A 12512-nucleotide genomic window follows, 5' to 3' on the forward strand; every position below is an offset into this window, starting at 1 on the left:
TCCTTTCCTTTCTTCCCATGTGGACTTTAAATGAGCCACAGTCTCATCTTCCTTCTTTCCCCAGTCCTGCTCCTCCTGACACTACCTTTCCCCCATGTGTCTAATTTTTGTTTCCACCCTTTCTTTTCCTGTTTCAGGATTCTACTGGGAATAGTGCTGCAGCGCCGGGCAGAGCAGCCAGGAGGGAGGGCTGGGCAAGGCAGCTGCACTCAGTAACCTCTGCCAAATAAGCCCTTCAACATCATACACATGTGTTGCCCCAGATTAATTCTAGGTTGATTGATTGTTTCTGGAAGGCAGCTGGGGGAGTGTTTTTGTGTCCAAATGATGGCAGTGAATATCAGGATACCTGAGCTAGCCATAGGGGAATGGCAGGATAAGACAGAGGGTGCACAGGAGACCCCTTATCATTCTGAAGCAGCACCTGGGGGACAGGTAAGATACCTGAGGGTGACTAATGGCATTTCTGCTTAGCCACTTGGAAGATGTTGTAGGTTAACCATCACAAGGGAAAGGAGTCCTCAGCACAGTGAAAATTTATGCCCTGCAGTCAAGATTTACACTTCAGGAAAATAATTTCAGGTGAAGAAAACAAAAGGAAACAGGCAAGGAAACTAGTGACCCCGCTTTCATAAAGCATTTATTTTTTTTTTATTTGAAAACATTATACAGGCATTACATTGCCACAGCCAGTCCATATAGGTGCATGCAAATATCAAAATGGAGAAAGGTTTGTTCAGCTTTTTGATGCAGGATTTGGGGTTGGGGCCTTATTTGCTTGGTTTTGGTTTGTATTTCCATCTGCGGTGTCAAGATTGGTGTGCTTTATTATGGCATTTAACAATAAAATCCTACCCATGGGGTAAAATTTATATTTGTAGCTAGCTCAGGAATACTAAATGGTTTTTTAAAAAAGGAAAGAAAACGATACTACACGCTTGTCAAAATGTTAATAGCACAAGTTAGCAATCTCTACACTATACATTGAAACTTCTTATGACACAGTGGTGCAAAATTTTTCAATTGCTTGGTCTATCATTGTGTGTTTTGAAACTTTACAGCTGGAACAAAGACAAGGTCTGTCTCCCAGTGAAGGTTTTCATCCAGTCGCAGAAAACTACATCAGTCTTGCTAAGGGCTGCTCAGGGCCAGCAGCGTTTCAGAGTTTCAGTTTGTTCAGGCAAGGAGCTGTACAGAGCTAGAGCCGTCCTATGCAATCCAGAGTAGCTGCCGGTTAGAAAGCTGAACCTTTGCTGGTGCATACTGAGGTCTCGAACTGCAGAAAACAAGCAGGCAGAAGTAATGTTTTCCTTTACTAGACCTCAGTTTTTCAGTCAAGACAGTTACTTGTAAAGCTATACTACTGTTTTCTTTTGAGGTCCATCCAGCACTGGCACATTGGTGCTAATCCAAGCATCCACCTTGTTTAACGGGAGACACAGACAGCGAAGCAGCCTCACTTTGCACATCAAACTCCTCCTGTGTGAGTAACACAGGGGATGGCGGCTGGGTGCAGAGTGCACACCAAAACATTCATAGCTTATTTCCGTACAACAGAGCCTTTTAAAATAGCTTATAAAAATTGCTTCAGATGGCCCCTCTCTGTCACCTGTGGATCGCAAACCCTTGTTATGTAGAAACTCCCAGCCCAGTTACCCAGCCGGGAGATGCCGCCTGCCCAGCTGTTTCTGAGAAGACTCAAACATCTACAAGTTAGTGTCAGAAAAATGAGGAGGGGGAGGCGGAAGGACTACAAACATTTGGCTTAAAAATAAATACTAATAATGAAATTAATCAAAACAATTATGCAAAAGGAAGGAATTGCAAACATGAAACAAACACACACGCACGCAATCCTCAAGGTTCTCAGACCAACACAGGGACTAATGTTCAGAGAAAGGTATTTAATTGGTATAAAAGGTAGCAAAAAAGACTGAGATGACAGGTGCCCGCCAGTGCGCCTCCGGGTACCTGAGGGAGCCGCGGTGGCTGTAACCAGAGCCGCTGCTCCCGGGGAATGTAGGAAACCTACCTCAAGTCAAAGCTCTGCCAAGGCTTGACATGAGGATGCTTGCTGGCCCCTGTGCATGAGGGCTTCACCTGACCATGCACTTCCCACCTGGACTTCTACCCCACAGACCTTACCCTGAAGCATCAGGTGATCTTTCTTGGGTGGTTTTAAATTTTTTAATCCTGTAGGATTTAGACTTTCCTCAGTATCCTCAGAATACGGACTCTGTTTCTCTGTGTGATTTTTTTTTTTAAAAAATCTTCAACAGTTTAAGAGAAAAAAGCTTGGAAATATGAGTGCTACAAAGATTAAATAGACAGAAGGCAGGGAAAAAAGTCCTACACTTGTTATGAGTTTAAAACCAAACCATCTTAACCAAAGCTTTTGGCCCAGTTCTGGGCATGGTTTGGCAATAGCGCAGACCCTTCCCTCAGCTGCAGCAGGATCATGACAGACAACCTAAACACGGTGGTACAGAAATCACCTCTTCTCCTCCACTGCAAGAATAACGTACAACATACTTCTGCTGTTCAACAGCATTTTCCTATTTGCCACTTCATGTACATTATGCATACATACTTCTCCCAGTCTGCTTCAGGGAAGTCCCTTCTATATTAAAGCAGAACAGGACTATAAAAGATGAATGCTACCTGAGCAGAAATTTATCCTGCTTGGTTGAACTGTGTGGCCTTTCTAATCTCCAGAGTACAGATTGATTTTTTTTCTCTTTTTTAAATAGAAATAGGTAAGTTGTATTTTTCAAACATGAAGCCCTACATTTTCACTTGAGACAGACTTCTTCAGCAAAGTAACATTTAAATCAAATTAATCTTCTATGCCCACAAGCAAAATATTCATCAGCCTTGCCACAAACTCCATTTTCAAATACGATGAATGTATACACACTTTTACAGCACTATTGTGTACTTCTTAAACTCCTTCCTTCTGAAGATCCTGAAGCATTTTAAAATAACTTGGTCCCATAGCACCCCTGTGAGGTAGGTAAAATCCCATTATGCCCGTATATACAGATTGGAAAACTTGCCACACAGAAGGTAAGTCATGCCCAAGGATCACTCAGAGACGTGGCAGACCTGTGAATTAAACCAAGCTCTCCTGGATCCCTCTCCTATCTGTTCGATGTAAGATCATCTCTCCTTCCTTAATTTTAAATTAAAAATAGACGATGGATGTCGAAATACTGATCTCCTTTTACTGGGCTCTCAGAAGAGCAAACATACAGGCAGAGATGGATTTTTTTCCCCATTCTGATAAGGCTCCTGGAGCAGAAGTACAATTGTGGAGCACACCCTTACTGTTTTCACATGTCCCCAGGAATGTAAGAAAACTCCTGAATTCTTCTGCTGGTTTTGTAGTTAATGAAAAATAATTGGCTGCACCCTGCCAGTAGAAACACCTTTGCGCTACCGCAGCAACACCAGCAGATGGTCCAGTCTTTCTGCTCATGAATTCCTTGCTTAATCTTCCTGATTTTTACAGTTTGTGGGTTTTGGTGAAAAACTGACACATTTCTAAATAGCTATTGTTAGAATAATGAACCACAGGAGACTAAGCAAATGGGAACAGCAGAAGGCGCCCTCGATGCACTGAGTATCTAAAATAAGTGCCCGGATCCACATGATGTGTCATCTTACCATGGAGAAGTACAATACATAGGAAACTAGAAAATGTGGTTTTCTTTTTACAGATTAAAATTTAAAAAGTAAGAAATCTGTGTTAAGTCATGACTACAGAGAAGCTAAATCCCTGTCAGCTGATGCAGGACCTCAGCCGCTAGGAAATCTGCCATGGATCGTAGAGGGGTCAATGCTTGAGTACTTCACTTCTGCAAATATAGAAAGGCTAAAATGCTTGCCTTATACCTATTCCTAGAATAGAGACGGATATTCTAAGTTGTCCCTTCTCTGGATTCATGGAACAGATTACCTAGAAAGGGCAACGAGACAGTGAGCACAGATGAATTCGTTGTCTTTCTCTCACCAAATCCAAGGTGCTAGCAAAAATGCATCAGGGTGTTGCTACCACAACTCACTCATCTATTTTGGGCAAACAAACAAATCTTAGAGAGAAATTAACAATGACTGCACAAGTGTATTTGCTATAAAAAGGCGGCTTTTCCACAACTGGTGTGGCTTAAGCATAATATCGCTCAGTGGGTGCAAAACACCCTTCTATGAATTCCTTTTACTTTCAGCTTATATATTGAGTACCTTTCTCAGGCAGTTTGACATTAACTGAATCATATGCAGCAGTTTGTATCGCAAACATGCTGCTCTTATCGTAAACGAGGGACTGGCATCTCCTTGCAATGAACACCCTGGAACAATTATTTGTATTTTTACGAGCTTTCCTTATTTGCTACCTTGCAGCTCACCAGTGTAACTGCACCTGGTAAATACCTTTCTCTATGTACAATACAGAGATAATGGATATACGAGCTCCACTGAATCATCAGTAGGTGATGAACAGCCCTGGGTTTAAGCAACTCTAACGTGAGGCTCCTCTTCTGTCTCCTGCCCCAGGCTGGTGTATGTTACTGAAGGCTCCAGCTGGCCGGTGGCTGGCACGTCTACAACAGGTCCTGAAGGGTTTCGAAACTGCTTGTACACCCGAGGATCTTGGGCTACGTAGGTGGACGTGGAGGAGTAGAGCACCAGCCCAACAAGGATAGTGAAGAATGACAACAAGTAAAGTCCTGAAAACTAAGCAGAAATAAGAGTAGAGTCATTAGACACAGCACCAGTTATCCTGAGTTCGTGAAGACTCACAGCCAAGGGCAGGCACAGATCCCTGTTTTGGCATGCACTGCACAGACCAAACCCCCTGTCACTGGGATGTTGAATTTTTATGGCAATGTCTCTTCGAAAGTTGATTTGCTCCCATCAGCTCTCCTGTATGCCATAACCAACAACTAACTGGTGCCTTCCCATGGCCCGGGCATATTAAGTATTGACAAGGTGGACTTGGGAAAGCTGAATTCTGGTCACAGACCCAAAGCTGATTCTGTCATGCTTTTAGACAAGCCAGCTACTTCTCCGAGTCCAAGTTTCTCTAGCTCCAGTGTGGGATACTATCATCTGCGGTTGTCTGACAAGTAGTGGACAAATCTGAAGTTAATTACAGCTAAACCACACGTCTATGAAGTATAACATGCTGTTGGTAATATAAAAATATCAGTAAATAAACATTTAAACAAGCATTTTAAATGTATACACTTTAAAAATATGTATAGTAATAAAGGCACTTAAAACCCCTGCCTGCAGCTTCTCTTGCTTGTAAACAGAAAGCAGATGCTGGAAGATTTGATGTGAGTTTGGACAGGATGAACTTCAGCTGCGAAACACGCTCTGGGTTGATTGACTTCAAGAGGTTTGAAAGTATGGATGGAGGGCAGTTAACTGAAAGCTCAAGTACACATATTTTGGCACACAGCTTCACTAGATCAGAGGTCAGCCTGAATTTTCTAACCTACCCAGACTCAATGTGCCCAGACTAAAAATACAACACAACTTTTTTGGCAATATGTTAGTCCCTGCAGATAAAGGTAAAGGCAAAGGCAGGGTTTCAAAAGCACAGAACATTTGATATCAGCTGTACCTACTGGGTTCCTGCTGTGGAGGAGACACAAATGTCTGTAAGCCCATATGACTGGTTCCCTGATCTTAGACTACAAGTTCTTTCTTCTTGCCTGTTGTATGTGAGAAGCCATGAAGGACAGATTGCACAGCCACCTTGTTGGTGGGGATATGGAACTGATTTGTACGCAAAATGCCGGTATTCTGCAACTGTCAGGGATCCGTACTTCAGCACCAACAACTAGATGCAACCTGCTATTAGCTGCTTTGTGAGGTACTTCACTATTTTACATGAAGGTGTCTGCAAGCCAACAGACTATGCTTTGATGGATGACCAGTTTGTTTCCTCTGGATCACTTTAGGATGGCAAAAATTGGATAGACTGGACTGCTTTTTAGCAATTCTGCTTTTTATAGTTAAAGAAATAATCATTGTGGAGAACAAAAATTTTACTTAAGATAATTTTGGAGTGATGTTAATTCATTGCCATTTAATAAACCTAAGAAACCTGCATCCAGCTTCCCACCGAAGGAAGCATCTGGCTTTTTTAAGAATCCACAGTACCTTTGAAAGCTTTGGACATATACCCTGTGGTGATATATCTGTATGTGTTCTTATTTCACACAGCTAGTATGCATTTCCCACAACTAGTATGCACGTTTTAGAAGGAAAGGATCGTTATGAGGAAAGTTTAAAGTGTGTCAGACAGATTACAGGGTAGGAAGAGTTCTGCTCTTCACCAGCTGTTAACTGCTTTTTTCCAGGAATGTCACCAGGTCTTCATGTGTCATCTGGCAGTATGATCTGATGTAATCATCTGTCTGTCCCACCAGCCACAAAGAGAGTGTTGAGCCTCACCATGCATCTGCTGAAGGGTTCCTCCCATGTGACACAGCTCTGAGAGGACTGTTTAGGCTTAGATCTCCCCCATGTGGCAATCAAACCCAAGTCAATAATTTCAAAGCATTTTCCAATTGATTTTTTTCCCCATTTTCGGTTTAATTTTGCCCTCAGCACTTTCCCCTCCCCATTCCTCTTTGCATGCGAACTTGGGTACCCTTGGCAGCAGTGGACTTGACTAAGCTGAAGCAAAACTCAGGAGTCAAATACATCTAGTTTCCCGAGCCAGGAACTAGTTTCCTAGTTTCTCACTGTCTTTCCTTCCCACCTGATGCCTGAATTTCTCACACTGGACAGCCAGTTGGCTTGCTCCCCTGTATAAGGAGAGTGCCAGCCAGATTTGGGATTCCCTTGTGTCCTGCTGTGAGGAATCAGTGGGGCTTCCATCAGTTAAATGTGCTCTTTTTCTTGCTCTAGGCGCTGCCCAGCCAAAACCAATTCACTGTTGCTTTGCTTCATGGCTCCAGCTCTATCATAGCCTTTTCCTCCTGGCCATACCTCCCATTCCTCTCTCAGGGGCTTCCTGCCAGTGGGCTCTTTCACCCGATAATATTCCCTCCATGGCAATGTCCCCCTGCCCAGTGGCAGCCCTCCAGCCTGGGAGAAAAGGTTTGGACGAAGCTGGGGGAAATCTAAAGAAAGGCCTGTGAATCATTTGTCTTTGTAATCTATGCACAGCTAGGGCAAAGAGACCTGGATCCTAACAGCCCTGTAACAATTCCATCTTTATCTTCCTTAGAAACAAGTTAAGGTGCAGGCTAAATTGTTTTTTTCAGCACTGAAGTAGAAGGGCTGTTAGTAAGTTTAATATAGGAATTTATGCGGTAGGTATATGAGAAATCTCTGAGTTTTGTCAATACTCTGTCAGATTGGCCCAAAGGCCCTTGAAATTAATGGGCATTTTCCTCCTATTAAAATGGCAGTGAATTCAGCAGCGTGAAGGGAGGATGAAGACTTAGTTAATCAAATACAAAATGTGTTGTTCACTGTACTGTGTTCCTCAGACTCTAGCTGAAATCTTTTTATTTTATTGAAGACAGGATTTCCAGGCACACTCTACTGCTGTGTCTACATATAGATTTTGGAGTTTTTTTCACCTTGACCTGCAAACCTCATCTGCTGAGACTCACTATTAATAGACATCAAGAGAGACTCAAAACCAGCAGAAAGGGCTATTTGTAAGAAATGAAGTGAGGGAAGATCATTTTTCATTGCTACCCTTGACACAACTGCAGTACCAAACTGCAGGCTCTCAGGAAGTGTGCAGTTCCTCTCTTTGGCTAAAAAGCTACTTCAGAATGATATTGTTCTTCATTTTTTCTGACTTATCTCTAATTTTCTACAGAAACATATTTCCTACAAGAAAAAATACTTTTTAAATAGTATTTGTACTCCAAATGCCACTTTCCTCGATGTTAAGCAGGATAACTATTCTGCTTATTGAACTATACTGTTCAAAGAGTAACACAGTCAGAAATTGTTTAGCTCAGATTAGCTAATGGCTGTCACACACTCTAAAGTAAGCAACCAAAAAAAATTTCATGTTTCTATATCATTAAATGATTTCACTATAGATTTTGTATCTACACTTACAGGTACATATGTATATAAGCTTGCTTATCAGGTAGTTTATTGAAAGACCAGATGACTTTGTAATTAAATCAATGATCTAACACTCTCAAGTCCTGGGACTGATTTGCAGCCTATAAATTTCTTTTGTGAACCAAAATGATTGTAGATGACCCTCAGTTTTTCACCCATTTAAAAGGGACAGTAACACTTGGTTACGGAATAAAGATGGGTTTACATAAAAAATAGGGATATCATCCTCTGAGGAGAATCCTTTGCAGAGCGAAACTAAGTGCCTTAGTTTCAACAACATTTCCAATTTCATCACTGACATGAAAAGCATCTGCCAATACTTACTCAGTAGTCAAATAAAACAGTTAAACCAGCCCTATAGATTTCACCATGGCTGGTCTGACCTGACATCTGGGTGTCTTTAAATGCTTTCTCAACTGAAAATACTCAATATGGAACACACAATGTTATTTACAAACATTAAAAAATTACGAAGACATTAAAAATATATCTTCTCTAGATGTTATTTAGTACCTGTGGTGAAAATGGCTTACACTACACTACCATTAGTTTTCAGCATATAAAATGCAAATTTTAGGTGCCTGTCGATTTGAAGATTAACATACAAAGCAAACCCTAGAAAAATGTAACAAGATAACATGTGTAAAAAGATTTGCTCAGTCTATCAAAACCTGCAATGATTCTAGGTGAGTGGATGTTTGTGGTATGTATCTAAGAGATGCTCCTTAGGGACCCAGTACTTGAATGCATTCACCCAGTCAGGCTTAGCAGAAGAGCTAATGGCATCTGATGGCTTAGCTGCAGGAGTCTTGCTCCTCGCTCCGCTATGTGCCACTGCAGAACCCCACCAGAAAACCACCGTGGCAGCCCAGTGTAGCTGGCCACAAAAAATATAGGGTAGAATCAGTCTGACTGTTACCCACACACAAAGTCCTTTACGTTAAAAAAGAACAAAACCCAAACACATCTGCAGTGTTTTTTGTGGTTGTTGTTGGTGTTTGTTTTTTTTTTTAATAAAATATAACAGTGCTACACACAATTGCGGATGAAGTTTACAAACCCATTTGAAATTTAGTTTATACACAGTATTTTTGTTCCAAGTGAAACAAAGCTGTGCATTTGGGAGTAAGTCAAGCATCACAAGATTTCTAAAGTTAAGAAGATGAATATATAGGCTCCTCAAAACTTAGGATCTTTAAAAATCCAGAATGAACTAAAATTTTACTCCCCACTAGTTCTTATTCTCTGCTTATTATGTCTCTGTGCAAAACTTGTCTTTCATATATCCTTAAACCATTATTGTTAAAACCCTTCTATATTTCCACTTGAGATTCCTATGCTTTAAAGTAATCCACTTGAAAAGGCAGGTGCAAAAGAAACTTCTTGATGGGGAACAAACAGCGCATCTGATTTTGTTATCTTGAATAGTGATAAGACAGTAACAGCAGAAGAAAAATAGAAAGAAAAACTGTTCAGAAGGCAGTAAATAGGTGGCTGGGTCTGGAGAGAGCAAGTCATTCTTCAGTACACAGATCATGAATTTAGAAGGGAAAGCAGGAAGAAAGGGCATAGCAGAATCACTGCACCCCCAGCTACGGAACGCTGCACTGACTGACTGCTGCAGAGGGAATTTGCAGACAAGTAGTTCTGACTGTCACAGATGTCCACATCCATGTTACCACTGACACTAGTGTGAAACAATATCCAAAGTGACAAAACGAGACAGATGTGAGTCTGCAGAAAGCCTACACAAAGAAACACAATGATTTGCTAATTTTGGTTTTTCACTCAGCTATCATGATAATGATCATGACGGCTATTACAATGGTTATGAAAATGCAAATTCCCTTTTACTCGGTCCATTGAACTGGAAATAGTCTGCAGGAGCAGACTATTGGAGCTGGTTTTTGCTGGAGCAGACTATTGGAGCTGCAGCAGTCCAGTTCCATTTGTATTTCACAACAGCAGCCATAGACTGAATCTCTTGGTAGGAAACGTGAAGCCCAGCTCCTAGCCTATGGCAACCCAACTGTGCTCTGTAAGTCCTTAAAAGGAACTTTTTGTTATAGGACTAACTGAGAAATTAGAATTGTCATGTTTCACATATTGAGTGATAAAGTATGAAATGGAATAACTACCTTTTCCCCTGCCTCATCTAGAAATTCTGCACATTTTCACAAAAATGAATAAAGAGATCAGCTCTATTTATTCAGATTTTAAACCTTAGAGAGATGCGATCTCCTCAGAATTGCACTGATGAGGAGAGACAAAAATATATTTATCAGGTGGAATTCATTTAGCCCCGCATTTGTGTTGACACCCTGTGTGCTCTCCAGACAGGCAGCTCCCACCGCTGTCTTATTCCAATCAGTGGGTCTGTGCAGTCTGATGAACCTCTCTGTTTTCTGAACTAATTCAGTTTGTAGCATACGCCGCAGAGCCCATCAAAGCTAATGCCGACAGGGGTTCCTGCACCGACTTATGTCTTTTCCCCCTGGGTAATTTCACACATGAGTACCTGAGCAGGATGAGTGAAGGGAGTTTAAACCAAATTTCTCTCATTATCTTTTATATAGCAAACAGACATTTCCACTCAGTTTGATGAATTGATCGAGGGACTGAGCTTCTTTTCACACAGTTTTCTATTTTTGCCTCCAATATAGCAAATGAAGTTCACCATCACCAAGTGCAGAAGCTCTGCTGTGGGATGCACACACTCTCCAGCCAGCAGCAGTACCACGAAGGGTGAGGGCTCTGAGAGCTCTGAATGTGCAGAGTGCTTCCACTCGCGTAGCTAGATATTATAGACATATTACTTTATTAATAGGAATGGGAGCCAGCATCCTAGTCATAGCTCACAGTGCTCTCTGGTGACTCCCTTGGCCCAGACTCACAAGGAGCAGGCCAAATTTGTCTTAGGTTGGGACTGTGACTCAGTCAGTCTGTTGCTGACTATTTTTGTCCCAGTCTGCCAGGAAGATGTCCCTTTGGGCTTCAGGATCTGCGCTGCTCTATGGTGAAAACAATCTGCTGGCTCAGCCTCAATTACTGCTGTCTGCCTTCGGGGGTGAGAGATAAAGACCCGACCTTTAGCTGATCGCTGATCCCAGGTGGCAGTTATGGGCAGAATATTTCCTAGGAATATATAGATACCCTTCTACAGAACTAAGCTCTAGGCAGGTGATGATACATCTTTGTCATCAACAGAAATTGGGGCAGCCACCAACACTGAAACAGTATTTTGCAAAACCCAAATGGTACCAAACACCAGAAGGGCTGCAGTAAGTTTTCCAGACTGCATTCAAACAGATAAAACTCATCTACCTGAACCTTTATATGTCCTGACAGATGTCTCAGATCTTTAATCTAGAGATCCCTAAAGGGACCCAAACCACTGGGATATGGTTTAGCATGCCTTCTCAGCTCTCCAGCTGCAGGAGCTTGAACGTCTGAGCAGAAGTGTTTGTTCTTTTGCCGAGAAGAGTATCAAGGGGTGCTGGGCAGCTTCAGTAACTATGACAACTTCTGGGCAGCAGGTCTGTCCACTACCAGCAGGATTACATTGTCTTCACATTTTATTGACCCCTGGCTATTTCCAAGGAAAACTGTAAGGATATAGTCTTAAGTGATGACTTAAGGTCTTATCTTGCCCTCCGAACTCTGTTGGGATGGTAAGTGAAATTTGTAGCTAGTTCTTCCACATCTTTTTTCTTTTTTTTACTGTCCATTGGCAGTCACATAAACAGCTTTTCACTGGATGAAGGAGGTTTCAGCTGCAGGCATGTCTCAACACATCACTGTTCTCATGCCAGCCAGAAGCATCTGGCTTGCTTCAAAACCAGTGAAAACCTGACATTGGTTTCATTGCCATTTGGTGAAAACAAAGGAGCCAAAGGAAGTTTTGCCTCTGTCATTTCACACATGAAAGAAAGACCATACTCTTCAATTCCTGCTGCCTGCTTGCATCCTCAATGTGCTCTAACTCTGATGAAATGCTGTCCATTACTACAGCTCATGCTGAAGAGCAAATGTTGCATAGAAATTGTAATGTGAAGTAATCGTATGACACATTTTCTCTATTTTCCAGTTGATTCTCAAAGATCCTGTTCTAGTGTTTGCATGTTTTACTTAGGTAAAACATAGTGGTCCATGACTTCTGTCATATAGCAACACCCTCTGTTTCAGTCCTTGCATGGCATTTGCTGGTGGGCAGTTTAACTGGTAAGACAGTGGTGAACAGGAAAGTCCTAAGCTCTTAGGTGTTGAGGTTATCTACATGGGAGAAAAGTCAGGAGGGGGTTATTGGAAACCTGTCACCAGAAATTCTGTTAAAATCTGGGAAACGTCATCGTTTTCCTGGAATTCATTGGTGGAATAAAAAAAAACTTACAGAGAAAACTGAT

General features: G+C 41.8%; 1 protein-coding gene across 1 annotated transcript in view; it reads right to left on the bottom strand.

Moving 5' to 3' along the window:
- Positions 1-622: 622 nt before the first annotated feature.
- Positions 623-12512, bottom strand: part of SLC35F1 (solute carrier family 35 member F1) — a 253835-nt gene continuing 241945 nt past the window's right edge. Inside the window, exon 8 of the mRNA XM_040599259.1 lies at positions 623-4734. Within this exon, the coding sequence (XP_040455193.1) occupies positions 4510-4734 (225 nt within the window). The 3' untranslated portion in view covers positions 623-4509. The remainder of the gene's footprint in view (positions 4735-12512) is intronic.

Source organism: Falco naumanni, chromosome 6, assembly GCF_017639655.2.
Source record: "Falco naumanni isolate bFalNau1 chromosome 6, bFalNau1.pat, whole genome shotgun sequence".
NCBI classification, from domain to species: Eukaryota; Metazoa; Chordata; class Aves; order Falconiformes; family Falconidae; genus Falco; species Falco naumanni.